Source organism: Zingiber officinale, chromosome 5A (genome assembly GCF_018446385.1).
Source record: "Zingiber officinale cultivar Zhangliang chromosome 5A, Zo_v1.1, whole genome shotgun sequence".
Taxonomy (NCBI): Eukaryota; Viridiplantae; Streptophyta; class Magnoliopsida; order Zingiberales; family Zingiberaceae; genus Zingiber; species Zingiber officinale.
The window spans coordinates 130688136-130710425 of record NC_055994.1 but is presented as its reverse complement, the minus strand read 5'-3'; the positions used below and the strand labels follow the sequence as shown (position 1 = coordinate 130710425).

Below are 22290 nucleotides of genomic sequence, written 5' to 3'. Positions count from 1 at the left end.
ATTAAAATTTTAGATTATTTTTGGTGGAGGCAAAAACTAACAAGTTCTCTTTCAAAAATAAGTATTATTTTATTCAAAATTAAGCTAAGTCCCTTTTCACTTAAGCTATATCTTCAAAATTCAATATTTGCAAAAGGCGATTCATAGAGCAAAGGGGGAGAGAGGAAGTTACATAGACTATTTTTCTCTTTTCCTAGGTTTCTTTTTGATCTATGTCAAAGGGGGAGAGAGAAAAGTTAAGTAAAGAGTAAACTTAAACATAATCAATGGGAAAGCATAATAAAGTTTTTTGTTTAAGTTTCTGTACTTACTGTCTTATTTGTTACTTAACTTTGAACTGTATTGCCATAATCAAAAAGGGGGAGATTGTTGGTGCGGGAAGCATCCGACGATCGAACCTATGTTTTGATTATGTCAAAGGGTTCAAAGTTAAGGTGTTTTGTTTCTAATATGTTGAACAAGTTTGCAGGAAAGTCCTAAGTGGAACTTAGGCATAAGTCCTAACTGCGGTTAGGTAAGGGAAAATCCTAAGGGGGGCAACCTTAGGTCCTAGGGGGTGGTAACCCTAGGTGAAGGAAAATCCTAAGGGGGGGCAACCTTAGGTCCTAGGGGGTGGTAACCCTAGGTGAAGGAAAATCCTAAGGGGGGGCAACCTTAGGTCCTAGGGGGTGGTAACCCTAGGTGAAGGAAAACCCTAAGGGGCGGCAACCTTAGGTCCTAGGGGGCGGTAACCCTAGGTGGAGGAAAACCCTAAGGGGCGGCAACCTTAGGTTCTAGGGGGCGGTAACCCTAGGTGGAGAAAAACCCTAGGGGGCGGTAACCCTAGGTCCTAGGGGGTGGTAACCCTAGGCGGAAAGTCCAGTCGGTCTGGAGGATCAACTAGCAACAGGTAAATCTCCTGAGTGGAGTAGGTGAGGACGTGTTCCCCGTAGAGGGAACAGTAGGCGTCGGGTCGACCTAGGGTTTCCGGGGGGAAACCCGAAGTCAGACTCGGACAGTTCGGAGACTGTCGAACTTTCATTCATATTTATGATATTATATGTGCTAACTTTGTCTTGCAGGATATGTGTGTATTTTGTGGACTAACACATTGTGCAGGGACAAAAGAGCAACATTAGCCTCGGATGAACAGTGTCCGAGGCGCCTCCATGGAGCTTGGGGGTGCCTCGGGTACAAAGGAAGAGTTGGCTGCGAAACAGTGCTCAAGGCGCCTTGAGTGGTGATGGAGGCGCCTTGGACCTGTTGAAGGCGCCTTGAGTGGTGATGGAGGCGCCTTCAACTGTGATAAGCGCAGAATGGTCAGCGCTTATCTGCACGATGGAATCGGAGCGGTGGAGGCGCCTTGGATGGCTTTCAAGGCGCCTTGGATGGCTTTCAAGGCGCCTTGGATGCCCTTTATAAGGGGACTTCGAGCAGCTTCTTGAATCAATAACTTACAAGCGATCTTTCTGCTACAAGCTGCTCACGAGACGATTCCGAAGTGCTGCTACGAGACACCGATGACCCGGAGCTCCGAATTTTCAGATTACGATATTGTCGTCGGTATAATTAATTGTTGTCATTTATTGTACTTCAAATTGTAATCATTATTGAGCTTATAGTTGTTGCCCACCGGAAGCGATCAAGGATCGCGGGCCTTCGAGTAGGAGTCGATCAAGGCTCCGAACGAAGTAAAATCGACCTGTCTCTGTGTGATTATTTCTTTTATTCTGCTGCGTATTTAACTCTGATAGTTTTCCGATACGAACGATTTAGCCACGAGCGCTATTCACCCCCCCCCTCTAGCGCGGTTTCGATCCAACACACTAGGCCCCAGATTCCTCTCTTCGACAATATTCTCATCATCACCATCGGTACCCCCATCTGACTCATCTTTCGGGCGGGATCAAATTTAGTGTCGTTTGTGGGAACACATTCACTTACTCCGAAACGTGAAAATGAAGGGCACCGATAAGATCAACGCCACTACGACACCCATATAATATGAGTTATTCAAAGATACCAAGATGCGAGCAACTTTAGAAAAACAAACAGTGGATTCTCATCTACGGTGCACACCTATGGCTTCGAAGGACGGGCCCTCTGCCTCAAACGAAAGGTCCAAGAGGATGCAACCATGCGAATTCCCCCCAACATTGTATTAAACTCCTGGAGAAGGTGGTAACAGAATGAAGCAATCTCAGGCCCCTCAACTGAGAACTTGTCCTCCAACGACCCAAAGAGGGGAAAAGCCCCAGTCATTCAGGAGACACCTAAACAACTCAGCATTCCTTTCTCCTAGGGAGTGCTAGACGAAAAACTTCCTAAGGGTTATAAACCCCCGTCTATTGAAGAGTACGGAGGTAATAATGATCCAAAGGATCAACTCTGAAAATTCTAGAACACTGCTCTACTGCACCAGTACAATGACGGAATAAAATGTTGAGTGTTTCTGAACACTCTCTCCGGTTCAGCGCAAAGATGCTTTTACATTCTACTAGTTAGATCTATTACTTATTTCAAAGAATTCAAAAATATTTTCTTACACTACTTCACCAGTAGCAGAAGATACTAGAAGACTAATCTTAGTCTGTTTGCACTCAAATAAGGAGCTGTAGAATCCTTAAGAGCATACATTAAGCGTTTCAACAGGTGGCACTAGACATCCTGTCTGCTACCTCTGAGATATTGATAAGTGTTTTCTCTCAAGGTCTGTTAGAGAGAGATTTTTTCCAAGCCCTCATCAAAAAATCTGTAAAGGACTTCGATGATGTACTGGGGAAAGCAGCCAAATACATTAATGTGGAAGAAACTCAAGCCGCCCAAAAGAAAGAAATAAAAACCCCCATTCTAGCCGGTCGGGCGAAGAGGAGGCCACCACTACCTCCTACCCGTCCTAAGGATCCCCAACTGAATTATCTACCGGTTCAAGAAACAGGATGGCACAGCGGGTCGGGGTCGTTCGAGCTCCTGTCAACTAGTCTACCCCATGGGAGGTCTGGTATTGCACTTACCACCGGTCTCACACTCGTGACATAGGAAGTTGCCTCTAGTTCGCTCGGGACTCTCGCTGAGCAGCTAAACTAGGCCTACCTTCGCCCGAGATCACGCCTCAACTTCTAAGATATCAAGCCAGCAACCCTAACATCTCATCCCAACCAGCTAATCCATCTTAAGGGAAAGAAGATCTAGGTGACTTGTTAAACGATAGACGAAAGGAAATAAGGGAAATCCAAGAGGAGGAGAACGGGGGAAATGTCGCCATCCAAGACATTAGATAAACGGGTCCTCTACTTGGCGGGAGAGCTGTGTAGTGCCGGTTAGAGATGTAACTAAGCTAGTACTCCATGGGGATGAACCGTAAAAACTCCTCAAGGGGTCTGTGTACAAAATGTTAAATGTGAGAAGCTAGACCTAGGGAGCACGAATTACCTTCAACCTTACTATAATTGAAGAGCAGTCTCTATCTGTATTGACTTTTATCTAATGAATGGACTCCAAACTGTCACTCCCATGCGAGTTATAAGCGAGCAGAGCTCTCACGTCCCAACGACCATCCGATCGAACTCTAGACACTGTCCCCATACGAGTTATAAATGTGCAGGGCTCTCGCGTTCCAATGGCCATCCAGTCAAACTCCAGACTCTCGCCTTCGTGTGAGTTTTAAGTGAGCAGGGCTCTTGCATCCCAACGACCATCCAGTCAGACTTTAAACTCTTTCTCCCGCGCGAGTTATAAGTGTAATTGCTCTGTGGTAGTTTTGATGTGGTCAACCAAATCAAGTTAGGTATTATTGCGTTTTGATCCTTGTGTCTAAGTGTGCAAGAAGTTAGGAGCAAAAAAAGTCAAGTGAGAGACGTGACTAGTGAGAAGGATGACACAGGAAGGAGTCGACAGACTCGGTGCGCCCGAGGGACAAAGTACTATGGAAAAGTATATTGATGGATGAGAAGGAAGCGCGTGCCATTTTTGAGGGACGAGAAGCCAGAGTGGAAGGTTGCTCGAGAAGGTCGAAAGATAGGTTCCGGTGAGCCTAATTCCGGATGGTTGAAATCACCCAAGCAATCGGAGAAGGAGCGGAAGCCCGAATAAAAAGTCAACTAGAAGTTGACTCGCGTTCGAGCACCTAGAGTTACTCCGGGCGCCTATACCACTTTGGTCCAGTTGGGGTGCCTCGACTCCTCGGCACTGTGGATCAACATCAACAAGGGTCCGAGTGCCTAGAGTTGGTCCGGGCACCCGGAGCTGGATAAAATTTTTTCTCTCATCCATTGCGTAGCCGTTTGTGAGAATATGAGATTTGCCACGTTGGGGGTGCCTGGTCCGGGTGCCCAGACAGTGCCACATCAGTAAACGATCAGTTTCGACTAGTGGGTTATAAATAGAGCTCTGGTGTTCTCCTTTTCAATCAACACACTTTGTAGTTCAAGTTTCTTTCTATCTTTCATTTATGAGCATCATTTTCGTGTACGAGGCTTCTCTGCCTCTGACATTTTGTTCGAGAAGGAGATATTCTTACTGAGCCGATTTTCCTTGGAATAGCAATCCTTTGATTGCAAACCAAGTAAAAATTTATGTGCCTCATACTCTTTTAATTCCATTATATTTTGATTAAGTGCGTAATTGATAAAGTGTGAGTAAAGCCCATGTCGGACTTGTGCTGATGGCAAATCACAAAGAAGATGACAAAGTAAGCTTATTTGAAATGAGCATCAAGATCATTGATGAAGGGGAGCAATGTCAGAAAGAAGCAGCACTACAGAGGGAGCTTTAGATAACGGGATTGACAAGGTAAGTTGATACAGTCATTATCTCCTGACCAGTTATATAAATTTATTAAAATGTTATCAAAAATTCCTATCAATTAGAAAGTAAGAATAAAAAATTAGTAAAAGAAAACTAAGAGCTAAAAAGAACTTTAGTAAAATCTTGTCGACTAAAAGATTTCGATATAATAAAAATCAAAAATAAAAAATTAAAAGAATAAATAGAAAATTTGAAGAATTCTGCATGTTTGAATATTATAATTTCAAAATTTAAAAATTAACAAGTACTAAATTGATATTTTAGATATCATAAGAGACAAATTAGAAAATTATCACAAAAATATATTTCTAGGAAGTTTTTGATTAATCTGGTAGGAAAATATATTCCTAGGGCATTTTAGATATCATAACGATCATCCAGTCAGACTCCAAATTCTCACCCTCGTGCCAGTTATAAGTGTAATTATCCCATGGTAGTTTTGATATGACCAACTAAGTCAAGTTAGGTCTTGTTGTGTTTTGATCCTTGTGTCTAGATGTGCAAGAAGTTAGGAGCACAAGAAGTCGAGCAAGAGACGCAGCTAGTGAGAAGGATGACATGATAAGGAGTTGACAGGCTCAGTGCGTCCAAGAGACGAGGTGTTGCGGAAGAGCACACTAGTGGATGAGAAGGAAGCGCGCGACATTTCCGAGGGACGAGAAGTCGAAATGAAAGATTGCTCGAGAAGGCTGGAAGATGTGTTTGGGTGAGCTCAATTCCGGATGACTGAAATCACTTAAGCGAGCAGAGCAGGAGCGAAAGTCCAGACAAAAATTCAACTATAAGTTGACTCGTGTCCGGGTGCTTGGAGCTATTTTGAGTGCGCTCGGAGCGAGTCTGGGCGCCCAGAGCAGGATAAAATTTTATCCCACGTCCGTTGCATAGTCGTTTGCGAGAAGATGAGATTTTCCATGCTGGGGGGTGCCCAGAGAGGGTGCGGCCGCCCGGACCATATCATGTCAGCAAATGATCAGTTTCGACCAGTGAACTATAAATAGAGCCCTAATCTTCTCTTTTTTGAACAACAGACTTTGTACTTTGAGTTTCTTTCTGTCTTTCATTTTCGAGCATCATTTTTTGTGTACGAGGCTTCTCCACCTCCGTCGTTTTGTTCAAGAAGGAGATCTTCTTACTGAGCTGACTTTCCTGGGAGTAGCAATCCTCCGATTGTAAACCAAGTAAAAAATTGTATGTCTCATACTCTTTTAATTCCATTATATTTTGATTAAGTATGTAATTGATAAAGCTTGATTATTTGAGAAAGGTATTTGTTGATAATTGTGCAGGGTAATTCACCCTCCTCTTGTCGCCCGTAAGAGACTTACAATAGGCGAGCAGGGTTCTCGCATCCCAATGACTATCTGGTCAAACTCCAAACTCTCGTCCCAGTGGAAGTTATAAGCGAGTAGGGCTCTTGCATCCCAACAACCATCAAGTCGGACTCCAGACTCTTATCCCTGTACAAGTTATAAGTGAACAGGGCTCTCGTGTCTTAATGATCATCCAGTCAGAGTCCAGACTCTCGCCTTCATGCAAGTTATAATCAAGCAGACCTCTTGTGTCCTAATGACCTTCCAATTGATTCCAAACTCTCGCGCTCATGTGAGTTATAAGCAAGTAGGGCTCTTGCATTCCAATGACTATCCAGTCGGACTCCAGACTCTCGCCCCCGTGTGAGCTATAAGTGAGCAGGGCTCTTGCATCCTAATAACCATCCGATCGGACTCCAAACTCTTGCCCTCATGCAAGTTATAAGTGAGCAGGGCTCTCGCTGTTAGGATGTATACTAAAAGTCTAGCTTTTTATATGAACATTTATTGAATGAACATTAATTTTGTAATAAGAATCATATTGCTCGAATGTCTACATTTAGTTAAATGCAATTGTCCATTTAATTTAAATTGTACATAATATGGTGTGTGGTGTCACACAGAAGATCATGCTATCAGTTCCTTATAAATTATAAATAGTAGCTCACAACCAAGATGGATTGGGACAAACCATTGGAATGGTTGTAGTATAATTTGGTATTAGCTTATCTTGACTATAAAATTACACTAGTACACTATATGTATATTGAGTAGGATCATTTGAGGTTATTCCTTTTATACTAACTGCATAAAAGAACATAACCTCTGTTATTATGGATGTGCGTACTCTTAATCCCTATATAATAACAATCACATATACTTAATATTTATTTCTTTAATTTATCAATGGGTGAGATTTATTCGTTAAATCAATAGGCCCGATAAGTTGAGAAATAATATTATTTATATGGTGTGTTGTTGATTATAGAAGGAAATTGTGTCCTATTTATTAGGATGATGATGCCCCCTTAAGGAGCTCATAAGGATTGTCATATAAACCTTGCAGGTGGACTTAGTTTGACATGATAATGAAGTTGACTGGTACTACTCTTGGAGCTAGATATTAATTAAGTGAATTATTAGTAACTCATTTAATTAATGGACATTCGATATCTTAAACACAGGAAGATTAATGCACTCATAATAAGAAGGAGCCCATAATGTAATATGGGATTGATGCGGTAGTTCAATAATGACTCTTTAGTGATATGAGTTATTATTGATGAACTTGAGTTGAGTGTTCAGGGCGAACACAAGAAGCTCAAGCTCATCAAGAGGTCAAAAATAATTCCTCCTCTCGGTCCCTGTTGTAGCCTCTTATTAAAAGACTTTTTATCCACCCAAAGCTCATCTTCTTACCCAAGCTAGGGGTCGGCCACATCCTTGCTTGGTGCCCAACCAAGGGGCCGGCCAAGCCCATCTTGGTGTCCAAGATGTGGCCAGCCAAGCCTTGCTTGACCAAGCAAGGGGTTGACCACTAAAGAAATAAAAGAGATTTTTTTTGTTAAAATCTTTCCTTGTATAACAATCTACAAAGTTTTTAAAAGAGATATTTTAATTTTAAAATCTTTCCTTTTTTGGAGTCATCCACATGGTTTTAAAAGAAAGTTTTAAATTTTAAAATATTTCCTTTTTGTTGCCATCTATATTAGTTTAAAAATAGAGATTTTAATTTTGGTAAAATTCTCCTTTTTTGTAACCATGATTTAAAAGAAAAGTTTAATTTTTAAACTTTATTTTTGTAGCTATCACAATAGGAAATTTAAAAGAGAGATATTTTAATTATTATTAAAATTTCCTTTTTTGCCATGATTGGAATTAAAAAGAAGTTTTAATTATGTTTAAAACTTTCCTTTTTAGCATTCACTAAGGATTATAAAAGAGAGGTAGATGGTGCCTTATGGAACAACACAACATATAGTTCCTCTTCTCTTTTTCTTGGTGGCCGGCCCTTCTCTATTTCCCTTCTCCCTTTGTTTTCTTCTCTTAAGGCCGGCGGCACATCAAGCTCCATCTTCTTGTGGCTGGTTTGCTTGGAAGGGAAGAAGAAGAGAAGGAAGTTTCCTATTTTAACATTCTTTGGGTGGCCGAAACTTGTAGACAAAGAAAAAGGTTCAGGTGGATTTCATCTTGGTAGATCGTCGCCCACATGACGTCCAAGAGGAGGAGAGGAATACAGCAGAAGATCAAGAGGTCTTTGTTTACAAAGAATGGTATAACTAGTTCTTAATTCCGCAGCGAAACTAGTTTTTTCTTTGTATGGATCCTGAAATACCAACATAAGAGGCTAGTGATTTTGTGTTTCATTTTTGTGTTTCGATTTAGTGTTTTGATCTTGTGCTTCTATTGAGGTCTCTGTAGTTAAACCTAGGGTTATTGTACGAAGTTTAAATATCCAATTTCTTTGAAAGATTTTGTCTAGGAAGTGGTGGATGATCTCATACCCAAGAAGGTCGAGTGTCTCACCATGTTTAACCTGGAAGTCAATCCTTGAAATAGATATTTAATCAACTTCTGTAGCATGGGATGAACTTAGATTAATAATGTTAAGTATTGTTTACAATCCAAGTTTTAACTACTGAAGAACACATGAGTTAAACTTGAAGTAAAAATGTTAAGTTCCATTTCCAATTCAAGTTTAACTCATGAGGAACACATAGGTTGTTAGGAAAGTTCTGTGCTTGTACAAATTTTTGTACAAGAGAAGCAGAACGGAATTCCAAGTAACGATCGACACTCACATCTCAATGACCATCTGGTTGGACTCTAGACTCTCATCCCCATGCAAGTTATAAGCTAGTAGAGCTCTCACATCCCAACGACCATCTAATAGGACTCCAGAGTCTCACCCCTGTACGAGTTATATGCGAGCAGGGATCTCGTGTCCCAACGACCATCAGATCGGACTTCAAACTCTCACCTTTGTGCGAGTTATAAATGAGCAGGGCTCTCATATCCCAATGATCATCTGATTAGACTCTAGATTCTCATCCCCGTGTGAGCTATAAGTGAGCAGGGCTCTCGCGTCCCAACGACTATTTGGTCGGACTCCAAACTCTCACTCTTGTGTGAGTTATAAGCGAGCTGGGATCTTTCATCCCAATGACCATCCAGTCGAACTTCAGACTCTTGCCCCTATGTGAGTTATAAGAGAGCAAGGCTATCACATCCCAAGGATAATCTAGTCAGACTTCAAACTCTTGTCCCCATACGAGTTATAAGTGAGCAAGACTCTCGTGTCCTAACGATCATCCGATCGGATCTAAGACTATCGCCCCTCAGGATTTTATAAGCGAGTAGGGCTCTCGAGTCACTATGACCATTCTGTCGGTCTCCAGACTCTCTCCCCTATGCGAGTTATAAGAGAGTAAGGCCTTACATCTCGACGACCATCCGGTCGGACTCCAGACTTTCACTCCCGTGTGAGTTATAAGCAATCAAGTCTCTCATGTCTTAATGACCGTGTCTTAATGACTATCTGGTCTGATTTCAGACTCTTGCCCTAGTACGAATTATAAGCGAGCAGGACTCTTGCGCCTATAACTTTCCGACCAAGATAAAAATCCGCCCAACACTTATCTCTATAGCCGCTCTGTCCGACTTTTATCTCTATGGCCGCCATGTTTGGCTTTTATCTCTACAGCCGCCCTGCCCAACACTTATCTCTATGACTGTTATGTCCATCTTTTATCTCCACAGCCGTCTTGTCTAACTCTTATCTCTATAGTCATTCTGCATGGTTTTTATCCCTATTGTCACCCTGTCTGACTCTTATCTCTATAGTCACCCTGTCTGACTCTTATCTCTATAGCCGCCCTATCTGACTCTTATCTCTATAGTCACCCTGTCTAACTCTTATCTCCACAACTGCCATATCTGACTCTTATTTCTACAACCGCTTTGCCACACTCTTATCTTTACAACCACCCTATCCGGCTCTTATCTTTACTGCCACCCTATCCAGCTCTTATCTCTATAGTCGTGTAGCCTAGCACTTATCTCTACGGCAGCCCTATCCGGCTCTTATCTCCATAACTGCCCTATTTGACTCTTATCTCTATAGTCGCTCTGCCCGACTCTTATCTTTACAGTTGCCCTACCTGTATTTTATCTCTACAGTAACTCTGTCCGATTCTTATCTCAATAGCCACTCTGCCCTACACTTAACATGATCATGGTGACACTAAGCAATACACGCATTTTGTCACCCTTCAACACCATAGCCTCAACCTCATGATTCGATCAATGCTTGAGCACAAAAATTAATCACTTTTATGAGAGAGTAAAATAGTAAACTGAATGACGATTAAGGATAATAAAGTCGACATGTAGGTCAATATGCCATCAATAAGCACATAAAAAAATGCCTGATTAATCTAGAAAATGTAGTTTCTGGTCTCCCTCCTACAATTCTTTCATGATACAAAATATTCATCCGGCGGACCAGTCGTTAGGCATCCTTCCTCACGAGGGTGTCGAACTACAACCTGAGAAGGAATTGACCGCTTACTCTGTCCTCAAATGTTTGTTTGCCTCACATTTATAGATCTGTAAGGAAGACGCTAGCCCAGATTTAATTTGGTTCTATCTAATTCGGCTTGTAGGGAGCTTAGTCCGATCGCTCGCAGGTCTAGGTCCTGCTATTGCTGTAGTATTGTTAGATCCTAGGCCATTACCTCCCTAGTCAGGCGAGAGACTGTAGAAATATGCGTCATTTTCAGATCATTTCGTAGCGCTTTGCGCTAAGTCCATAGAGACTTTATTCTTCATGACGAGTTTGGCTCCGACTTTGGGGTGGGGAGCAGACAAACAACCTCGAGTTCCTTCTGGTTTGAGCGCTAAAGATTCAGGGCTTGCAACACCTCCACTAAGGATTTTTATTCTCGATAAGTAGTTGAGTTCGTTGTTTCGCCTCTAATTGTAGATATTGGATCACTTCAATCATGGTCATAGAATGAGATTCTGACTCCATTACTTTGACGGATTCACAGAAGAACAAGGAAGAAGCACAGCGAGGTCGCTGAAAAATAAGGATAAAGGAGAGGTGGGTGTTAAGAGCCGGGGTAGGAGGGCTCCTTTTTAAAAGAATGATCATGGAACAAACCATATGATCTCATTGAAAAAAGAGCCTCCTCCTAAAACCATTAGATCAAAGGGTAGGTGGATCCTCATAAAAAGCTGCATGTTGACTGTATTGGGAAGGAGCGATAGTTATGGTCACAGTGGAGGACGAAGAAGTGCGCTATCACAAGGTTCTTTTCTTGCTTTGAAGATATCTGCAATCTATCTAGTCCAGTCAGTAACATACGAGCATGCATTTCCTGTCCTCTTAAATAGCGAGACAGTAAACAGGCTATGGTCTAGTAAATCAGACACAAGCCTCCTTCGTCTCCTCGGGACGGTCAGTGGCTAGCGCATGAGGTGTTGCCACCATGAAGTCTAGGGTTCAAATCTCGGCATAGTCGAGGTAAATGCCCCCTTCATATGTCAATTACTATTCCAAAGGCTAGTACCCACCCATCATTTACATCATCTGTGTTGCCCCTGGGACGGGTTGGCGCGGGGGAGGGGGGGCTGGAGGCGAGCGTAGTCACATTTTTGACACTAGACATGAGCCTCCTTCGATTAAACTTAAAGGGGATGTTTGTGATGCGGGAAATAGTGGATGACCTTAGTGAAAGGGCATAAATGACAGTCAAGATGACGTGGTAGTCAAAAGATGACTTGAGCATCGAAGGGCATACGCCAGAGACCTTTTCCTTGGTTCTCGCTCTAACTCTTCCGGGTGCTTGGTTGGTGGTGCTTGCAGGGTCATGGGTACTATTAGCGATCCTCTCCCCCATACCATTCTTCTCTTTGTCAACATTCTTGCCATCGTTATCGGTACCCCCATCTGACTCAGTTTTCGGACGGGATCATAGTCTAATTTGATTAATTACTTTCATTAGTCTATTGATAAAATCTTTAATCGCTTCCACCTCTGTCATTCTTATCAACTCAAATTCCGGTCTAAAGTGCAAGACTTGCATTTGTCTCATCTTGATACTTCCTTGAAACTCCTCGCTCAGCCTATCCCATGCGCCTTTTGTTGTTTCACAGTCCATAATTCTTGTGAAAATTGTCTCTAATATGGCTGTGTGAATCATGCTGAGCTCCTTGTATCTCTTGACATTCTCCTCGGCATAGAACCGTGGCTGCGATATGATCGGGTTCTCTCTCAACTCGGTAGGAGGTACATCGGACTCTACTGAGCTCTAGAGGTCAGCACTTTCTAAAAAGGCTTTCATCTTCACGACCCACATGGCATAATTTTGACTGTCGAAGGTTGGCGGTGCTCCGGCTGTGACGCTTGTCATGTTGGAACTGTTTAGTGTTGGTCCCTTTGGAGGTCGGCAAGAGGGGAAGGGTGAATTGTTCTAAAAAAATAAACCACAAACCTTTCTCGGATATTCAACTAATTTAAAAGAACTAATAATAATAAACAAAAGAGAGACTAATTAGAAACTAATTCAGACACAGAGAGTTTACTTGGTTTGTAATCAGAGGATTGCTAATCCAAGGTAAAGATGGCGCACTATCTGATTCTCCTCTGAGCGGAGTAGCCTCTTACAGCGTTGAAAGCACAGACAAAAAAGTAAAGCACACAGAAGTTGATTACAAGTGAGATGAAATAACTGTGCAGATCAGTGCTATATTTATAGCACTGGTCGGGGTGCCCCGAAGGGGTTTCGGGCGCCCGAGGGGATAAAACTTTATCCTCTAACGTTCAGATCGCGATAGAATCGATCTGGTCAAAAACTTCATCCTGGGCGCCCGGAAGGGTTCTAGGTGCCCCGGGCTGCTCCGGGCGCCCGGAATGGTTCCAGGCGCCCCGAGCTGCTCCGGGCGCCCGGAATGGTTCCAGGCGCCCCGAGCCTTAAAGTCAACAGAAGTTGACTTTTTCGTCTCCGGTTCAACTCGTCTCGGTCCGGGTCTTGTTTGCTCCAGCTCCGCTAGCTTGGGTGATCTTAGCCATCCGAAATAAGGCTCACCCGAACCCAAGTTCCGACCTTCTTGTCGAGCAGCCTTCATTCCTAGTTTCTCGTCCCTCGAGCGTCGTGCACGTTCTTCTCGTCCACTGGTGTACTCTTCCGCGGTCACCTCGTCCCTCGAACGCACCGAGCTAGTCTGCTCACCCCCCGTGCCGTCCTTCTCACTAGCCGCGTCTTCTTCTCGACTTCCTATTTTCCTAAGCTCCTGCACACTTAGACACAAGGGTTAGACAAAGCAGAACCTAACTTAACTTGTTTGATCACATCAAAACACCTTGGGGTTCCAACAATCTCCCCATTTTTGATGTGAGCAACCCAAGTTAAGTTAGGATAAAACAGATGCAATAAAAACAGTTAATTAGCAATTAATTTGCAAATAAGTCTAAAGATATTTCAATTAAAAAATATATTACCTCCCCCTAGACTTAACATCCTTCTCCCCCTTTAATCACATAAAAAATAGGGGTTCTTAAACAATTTTAAGGTAAAAAAAAGTTTTCTATGGCAAATCTTAAAAACAATTTCTAAATTTTTTTTCTAATTTTCATAAAAAAATTCAAAGGCAGTTATCATAAAAAAAAATTCTTAGTTAAATTTTTTTAAAAAATTTAAGTCAATTTTTATAAAAAAAATTCTAAGGTAATAAAAAATTTCTAAGTCAATTTTCATAATAAAAAAAAATTCTAAGGTAATTTTCATAAAAAAACAATTCTAAGGTAATTTTCATAAAAAAAAAATTCTAAGGTAAAAAATTTCTAAATTTTAAATATTTTCTAACACAAATTGAATAACTCTTTTAAAGCATTAAGTAAATTAAATTAATACTTTTTCGGTTAGTCAATTAAACTTTTCATTTCGATATTTGGCTTCCAGGTCGTGGCGAGGCACCACGCCTTCTTGGTTATTGGAGCAACAACCACTTCCTTAGACAAAACCTCATAAAGAAATTAGTTGTTTAATTTCCTTACTGAAAATGCTAAGTCTAATTTTAATTTTAAATTAAACAGGTTTTTGGAACCCAATAGAAGTTCCTTCCTACAGGGTTAATTAAATATTTTCTAGGTACATAGGCCTTTGATATTTTTCTAATTTGATTTTGGTGAAATCTATAATATCAGTTTAGTCCTTTATAATTTCTAAAAGTAGAAATATTTGAACCATTAGACTTTTTCAATCTTTCTATTTCTTCTTTTAGTTTTTCATTTTCAATTTTGAATTTATCTAAATCTTCTATAAGACATGATTTTGCTAAAATTCTTTTTGTTTCTAAAATTTCATTTTCTAATTTGGTATTTTTATTTTCTAATTTATACATGGATTTAGCCATTGCCTTAATACCAAAGTAAAGTTGATCAGGGTGTAAGAGGCATACCTCACTTACCATATCAGACTTGAAGCATGAATCTCCCCCTGCTTCGCTGCTTTCATCTGAGGTCGCTCCCCCTTCATCGATGCTAGGTTCTAATGTGCTTTGCCCTTCGTAGCTTGCCATCAACGCTAGCCCGACATATTCTTGAATCTCGGACTCAGATGATGAAGTGTCGTCCCAAGTAGCTTTTAGGTTCTTATGCTTCTTGGGAATTTTGCCTTTGCCCTTCTTTAGTTCTGGGCAACGCGTTGAGTGCGTAGCGTATTGTGTCCCGATTTGTTACCATTTCTCCAAGGTTCTCGAGACCAGTAATCAGTTCTTTTACCTTCGCGTGTAAACTGGCTACCTTCTCACCTTTTTCCAAACGGATGTTCATCAGCTTGTTCCGGAGGATGTCTCTTCTAGCGAACTTCGCTTCGGACGTGCCTTCGTGGAGTTCCAGGAACTTCTCCCAGAGTTCTTTGGCAGATGAATAACTTCTGATGCGGTTGACCTCTTGAGGCGACAACACGCTCAACAGGTAATATTCCGCACGGTTGTTCGCTATAGACTCATTCTGCTCCTTCTTTGTCCAATGACTCTCTTTTTTTTCTTCTCCATCTTGATTCATCGGAGCTACAAAACCATACTTCATAATAAACCAAATTTCGAAATCAATTTTTAGAAATACCTCCATACGTCGCTTCCAATCTGCGAAGTTCCCCTCAAATTTTGGTGGAACGATGCTTGGTCCGACCATCTTGTTGCTTCGATCGACGGTTAGTCCTCCTGAAGAACCTGGCTCTGATACCACTTGTTGGTCCCTTTGGAGGCCGGCAAGAGGGGAGGGGTGAATTGCCCTACAAAAATAAACCACAAACCTTTCTCGGATATTCAACTGATTTAAAAGAACTAATAATAATAAACAAAAGAGACTAATTAGAAACAAATTCAGACACAGAGGGTTTACTTAGTTTGCAATCAGAGATTTGCTAATCCAAAGTAAAGATGATGCACTATCTGATTCTCCTCTAGGCGGAGTAGCCTCTTACAGTGTTGAAAGCACAGACAGAAAAGTAAAGCACACAGAAGTTGATTACAAGTGAGATGAAATAACTGTGCAGATCAGTGCTATATCTATAGCACTGGTCGGGGCGCCCCGAAAGGGTTCCAGGCGCACTGGGGGATAAAACTTTATCCCCCAACGTTCAGATCGCGTTAGAATCGATCTGGTCAAAAACTTCATCCCGGGCACCCCAGGCTGCTCCGAGCGCCCCAAATGGTTCCGGGCGCCCCTAGCCTTAAAGTCAACAGAAGTTGACTTTTTCGTCTCCGGTTCAACTCGTCACGGTCCGGGTCTTGTTCGCTCCGGCTCCGCTAGCTTGGGTGATCTTGGCCATCCGGAATAAGGCTCACCCGAACCCAAGTTCCGACCTTTTTGTTGAGCAGCCTTCCTTCCCGGTTTCTCGTCCCTCGAACGCTGTGCACGTTCTTCTCGTCCACCGGTGTACTCTTCCGCGGTCACCTCGTCCCTCGGATGCATCGAGCCTGTCGACTCTCTCCCCGTGCCGTCCTTATCGCTAGCCGCGTCTTCCGCTCGACTTCCTATTTTCCTAAGCTTCTGCACACTTAGACACAAGGGTTAGACAAAGCAGGACCTAACTTAACTTGTTTGATCACATCAAAACACCTTGAGGTTCCAACATTTAGGTCGTACAGTATTTCCGATTTAAAGGTTGTTAAGGCTCTGATACCACTTGTTGGAAGAAATGGATGCTGAGATTAAATCTTTTGGAGGTATAGAGAAAAAGGAGAGAACAAAATATACTCAAGTTGCAAATTATAACTCTCTATTGATACTTAAGAATTGAACTTATCCATTACAAGCACCCTCATGGGTGTTTATACTAAGTTATCAGAAGCTGAAAAGGTTTAATAATTACTAATATTAACACATAATTACTAACACTATGATAGTACTCCAAGAGACTGCAAATTAAATCACCAACTTTAAATTCTTTTATTTCCTTTGAAACTGATGGTGTATTTGACATTTTGCTGGCTTGCCCGGTATCTCTACGCTGTACCTGTCTTTATATAGTGATATCCACTTAATGCATTGTGTGGCAATTTGCTTTAGACTATAGTACTTTGGATGGTGCCGTGCAACATTTGATGTCAACTGTAACACAATTTACACGACAACAACTTTATTGTTGTGTGAAAATAACAGCTAACACTAAAAAAAAAAAAATTATTTACTTGTGCCTGCCAACTTTTCAGTTTGGTGTCAGCTCTTGGCTTTGCACAGGACTCCATTCTCCCTGTTTGGGTTCATGGTTTGGGACCATTATGTGGACGTAGAGACAGCAACTGCTGACAAAAATGAAACCAAAGGTCCACAGCAAAATTATGCACGATGCCTTTGCTGCAGTTTCAGAAACTGAGAGAAAGCAAACAACTCAGAGGAAAGAACACTGAATACTTGAACCAGATAGAGATGCGCTCCTGCCCATGGTTGGAACTGGATGTGCCTCAGTTCCTGGCTAAAGTCCTACAGGCTTATCATAAATCTCGGCCAACTGATGATCTAAGTTTCAAGGTGAAAAGAATAACTATTACTAAATTTATATTACCTAAATGACTTGCAAACTAGCTAGATGAAATCAGTCTTCAGTTTAGCAAAACAGGTGTTGGAGTTGGTGGCAATGTGACATGTTCTATATATTCGGTTTTGCAACTTCATTAAACACATCGCAATAAAGAATTACGAGGAACAGAAATCTGGTGCGTACGAGAGTGGTGCATTAAAGAACTGACAGCAGATTTGCCAAACTAAATAATATTGTCTCGAAGCCATTAAATCCTAATGAAATCTGGCGGCATCAGCCATTAAATTATTGGGGCTGGGGGTTCTAAAGGAGAGGTCGCTTTGTTTCATCTGCTGTCAGGTTCCTGCATCGACTGTGGAGCTTGCAAGAATTATCCAAACCCTAGAAATTGTTCTTGGATTTTGCTGGTGTGAATCTAATTAGCCCTGTTCAGTCTGTGACTCTCACTCACCTGAGAAAATTAATTCTATTCTTATTATTAGTCAGTTAATTAATTAATTATAGAAATCAATTTTCCAACAGAAATTGATGAGAATTCACACAGACAGCAAACTTTCATATGCTAGTGGATAAAGTGTACAGTATTTTTTTTTTTTTTGGGTTGCTGTAAAAATAATTTTTCTTTCATAGAGATTCAACTTGCAACTAGATCAATGAGTAGCAGTAATGATCCTTTAGTTACTCAAACAAAGATTAATGTATCGTCTAAACTAGTAATTTGAAGTCCATTAATTTGTTCACATTTTACTACAATAATTAGATTTGAAGGTGCAACTTTCATTCCAAAGTAAATAATTATTATATATAAAGGCTATATGATAGTACACTTATCTATTTTGAATGATAATTAAGTGCAAAATTCATAAATTCTTCCTCATTTTTTTTTGCAAAAAAAATAGCTGATGATAGTCAATCGACTGTTCAGCTGGTCTCATCCTGTTTCGACGGCGGCAATGGTGAAGCCGTAAAGTCTCCCATCAGCTTTCCTTCTGACATCGCAAGACTGAAAACCACAAACGCTTTGCGAATCTACAGATAAAGCCTTTTTTTCCGTTCACTTGTGGTTTTCACATTCTTTGTTTTTCTTTAACTCTGGGATAAGAACAAAAAGGATGGTGAAGTGTGGTCTTCAGAAAATCCACCATCTCTTCCCTGTTCGATTTTTCCCTTCATTCAAACACGAACAGCCGAACAGCAGCCGTAGCAGCAGCAGAAGAGGATGAGGAATAAGAGGAGATGGGCGAATGCAGACCTCCAGTCTTGTGGACCATCCTTCTCCACATAACGACACCCTTTGCCTGCTCCACACCACCTTTCCTCCGTAATCTCTCCCTTTCTCTCTCCTATTTATTTAAGTATTTATTTAGTGTGTTGGGCCTTTTCTTCTCTCTCTCTCTTTTTGTTGTTGTCGTCTCCAAACTCTCAATTGATGAGAAGAGGAAGAAGAGAAGGGCCGGCAGGGAGTAGAAGAGGGAGATGAGAGCTTGTTTCATCAAAGAAATGGAGGGACGGAAGGATCACTGATAAAGGAAGAGTTCCTTGATTTGTTTGTTTGTTTGTTTATGTATACTTCCTCTCTCTCTCTCTCCCTTGAAACTGTTTGATTAGTTTTCATGGAAATTTTGGGGGTTTCTTCTCTTCTCTTTTGTCATATAGAAAGAGTCAAAGGAAGGGAATTCTATTTGAACTCGTCGAGAGACTGAGGAAGAAGAAAGCTAGCTAGCTAGCTAGCGCCGTCAATTAGGTAGAGAAAAAAAAAAGTCCCCTTGTTTTTAGAAAATGGCATCAGCTTCCTCGTCGTCACCCTTCCTGGGAATCAGAGATCAAGAGGAGGAGCTCCAAAATCAAATGAAGACACCAACAACACCACTTCAGTTTCATCAGCCGCCGCGATCTTCTTCTCCAACGTCGGTCACCGCCGTTCCTGCGGTGAAGAAGAGAAGGAACCAGCCCCGGGATCCAAGCAAGTATCTGAAATCACTATGCCTAGCTCCTTTTCTGTCAATTTGATTTTCATCTCTTTTTTTTTTCCAGATCTATTCCTCTTTTGAGCAAATTCTAATTTGCAGTTATTTCCAAGAGATTTTCCAATTTGATTTTGTTAGTTTCTCTTTTTTAAACGGAATATGCTTATATCTCTGATCGTATATTTGATTTGAAGAACAAGAATTCTCTTCCTTGGACCTCCAAGAACAACAGACATTGATTGATTCTCAATCCGAGTGCATACATGCACAATTAATTATAATATTGCATATTATTTTTTAAACTGATAACCCTAATTATTTCAATCATGGCATTGATTCCGAATGCACATGCGTGTGTGGGGCTTGTACCGTGCAGCAGATCCTGACGCGGAGGTGATCGCCCTGTCTCCGACGACGCTGCTGGCGACCAACCGCTTCGTCTGCGAGGTGTGCAACAAGGGGTTCCAGCGGGAGCAGAACCTGCAGCTCCACCGGCGCGGCCACAACCTGCCGTGGAAGCTCCGGCTGAAGAGCTCCAAGGAGCCGCCGCGGCGCCGGGTGTACCTCTGCCCCGAGCCCTCCTGCGTCCACCACGACCCCTCCCGCGCCCTCGGCGACCTCACCGGCATCAAGAAGCACTTCTGCCGCAAGCACGGCGAGAAGAAGTGGAAGTGCGACAAGTGCGCCAAGCGCTACGCCGTCCCCTCCGACCTCAAGGCCCACGCCAAGACCTGCGGCACCCGCGAGTACCGCTGCGACTGCGGCACCCTCTTCTCCAGGTTCGCAAACCCTTTTTTTTTTCCTTGATTGTCAAGAAGTAATCATGGCTTAATCATTTCATGAGAAGATTTCTTAATTTGGGGGGCACATATGCAGTGGCCTTGGGGTTGGGGCGATGATTAGGTACCATTAGGGTTCTTGTGCTGGCTTTCTAGGGTTGTTACCTGGTTGGATTCGCTAGAGTGAATGAGACAGAGAGAGAGAGAGACAGGGGGGAGGGAGGGAAGGAAAAGAGACGACTCTGTTTCCACGTGAACCAGCGAGTCATGCATGTCAGGACTGAGGAGGAAGAAAGCTCATCATCTTTTTACGTTCATCGGAACCAACGCCCGCCCTATTCACGTGGAGCCAAGTGAGCATCTTTCTGCAGGTTTGTTCTCTAGTGGCCGGATGGATGCGTTTGCAGGAGCTTTCCATGCAGCTAGCTAGCTAGCTCTGGCAGCTCAGCCTTTGGATGAAAACCTAGCTAGGGTTAAAACTTGGAACCATTTTCAGAGTGTGGGAGTTTACATTAATGGAGCTTTGTATCAAAGCCATGCCGCTTGTTCAACAGATTGGGTATGGAGGAACAGCATTTAGAAACCTAGAAGGTGGCTTTCATGGTTTTGGCAAAAAATTCTGTGTGTGCTTGGGTCAGGCATGATGTCGACTCATTGATTGCGAGTGCACAGGTGGCTTGCTCTTGCAAAGGTTCTCCCCTTGCCATTTATTGCTCATTCCTAGCTCCTCGAGTAATTCGACGGCAAATTTGCTCCTTAATCTCTTTTTTTTTTTGATCGATTCTTCTCGATCAATTGGTGTTAATTCTTTGTTCATCAACTATATATCTCTGTTTCTTACTTACTTGATGCTGATGACAGGCGTGATAGCTTCATCACGCATCGGGCTTTCTGCGACGCGCTCGCGCAGGAGAGCACGAGATTGCCGAATGCGGCCGGCATCGGCGGTCACCTCTACGGAAGCAACATGATGGCTATGAATCTATGTCAGGTGAACTCGCAATTGCTCTCGTCGCTTCAAGAGCAGAACAACGATGCTTCGTCATCGGCGGCGGCGCCCGGTGCACAATTTAGACAGCTTGTCAATCCTCCGGCCCAGTTTCGGGCGCCGGCGCCTGCGAACTTCTACCTCGGCAATGGCTCCAACGTCGTCCAGGACTTCGACATGGAGGAGCATTCCTTGCTACAGAGAAAACCTTTCCATGGCTTGATGCAACTCTCGGATCTCCACGGCAATTCTTCTTCCGGTAACTTGTTCGACCTCAGCTTCTTCTCCAATAGCGGCGCCGTCGAGGGCTGCAGTGCCGATCCGGCCATGATGTTCTCTAGCAGTCTGGTTGCGGACCACGCCGGTGGAGCGATGGCTTCTTCTTCTCTCTACAACGCCGACTCGTCGACGTCGGCTCACCCGCGGATGTCCGCCACTTCACTGCTCCAGAAAGCAGCTCAAATGGGCTCCACCGAGACACTGGCAGGATTCGGCGTCGCTGGCAACCACAGGCCGCCGCCACACTTCGGTGGCAGCTTCAACGCCGGCGACGCCTTTCACACCGACATGGACAACGCAACCAGCCTCCAAAACATAATGAACGCGCTGGCAAATGGAAGCGCCGGCGCCGGCCTATTCGGCGGCAGCGCGCCGTTCGTGGAAAGCGGGCCACGGCATGAGGCTGCAGTGGTGGAATTAAGCAGCTTCGGCAGCGGACTGGACGCTCCCGACGACGCCGAGTTCAACCTCGCCGCCGGCGGCCTCGCAGGCCCCGATCATCTGACTAGAGACTTCCTCGGAGTAAGCCGCACGGTGAGGACCGCCAGCGCCGGCGCGATGTCTCGACGGGAACTGAATCACGGCACGGACATGTGTGCGTTTGATCCCAAATGAGCAAAGGAAGAGGAAAACAAGACAAATTGAAAAGAAAAAAAAAAAGAAGAAGCATACACAGTTCAATCTGCTGTGATGAATCCAACAACTGCTTTTGATGTTCAATTCGTAGGATACAAAACCCTAAATGTTACTTGATTGACTCATAACTTTCTTTGACATTCTTCCGGTTCTTTAGAGGTGTCGTTGGAGTTGCATGTGATGCGAAGAGCAATGCATGAACATGTAGCTGATGATGATCGAGGGAAGGAGACAAAAAAGTTTAGAAAGCCAAGATTCTTTAAACATCTTCGCTTGAAAATGTCAGACCATGCTTTGTTAGGAAGAAACCTTTGTCCGTGAACAGAATTCTATATGTATTCAGTAAACTTGGGCATGAGTTGGAATATATGAAGATATGCTGCCACTTGATACAAAGCCTTGTTCAGATGTTGCAAATTTAAATGGCACATCAAACTTTGCCCATAAAATAAATAAAAAAAGTTGTCCAGTATATGCATATTTATTTTAAATAAA

At 42.8% G+C, this 22290-nt stretch overlaps 1 protein-coding gene across 3 annotated transcripts; it reads left to right on the top strand.

Moving 5' to 3' along the window:
• The first annotated feature begins 18518 nt into the window (after window positions 1–18518).
• On the top strand, window positions 18519–21847 carry LOC121981804 (zinc finger protein GAI-ASSOCIATED FACTOR 1-like). 3 transcript variants are annotated; one of them, XM_042534531.1, is made up of 4 exons: window positions 18519–18710; window positions 18803–19109; window positions 19490–19892; window positions 20754–21847. In XM_042534531.1, the coding sequence occupies exons 2-4, from the start codon at window positions 18926–18928 to the stop codon at window positions 21772–21774; spliced, it is 1608 nt and encodes a 535-aa protein (XP_042390465.1). In that variant the 5' UTR covers window positions 18519–18710; window positions 18803–18925; the 3' UTR covers window positions 21775–21847. The 3 variants fall into 3 exon arrangements, with proteins under 3 accessions (XP_042390465.1, XP_042390467.1, XP_042390464.1); XM_042534533.1 differs by having other exon boundaries at window positions 18519–19109; window positions 19493–19892; XM_042534530.1 differs by having other exon boundaries at window positions 18519–19109.
• Window positions 21848–22290: the final 443 nt, after the last annotated feature.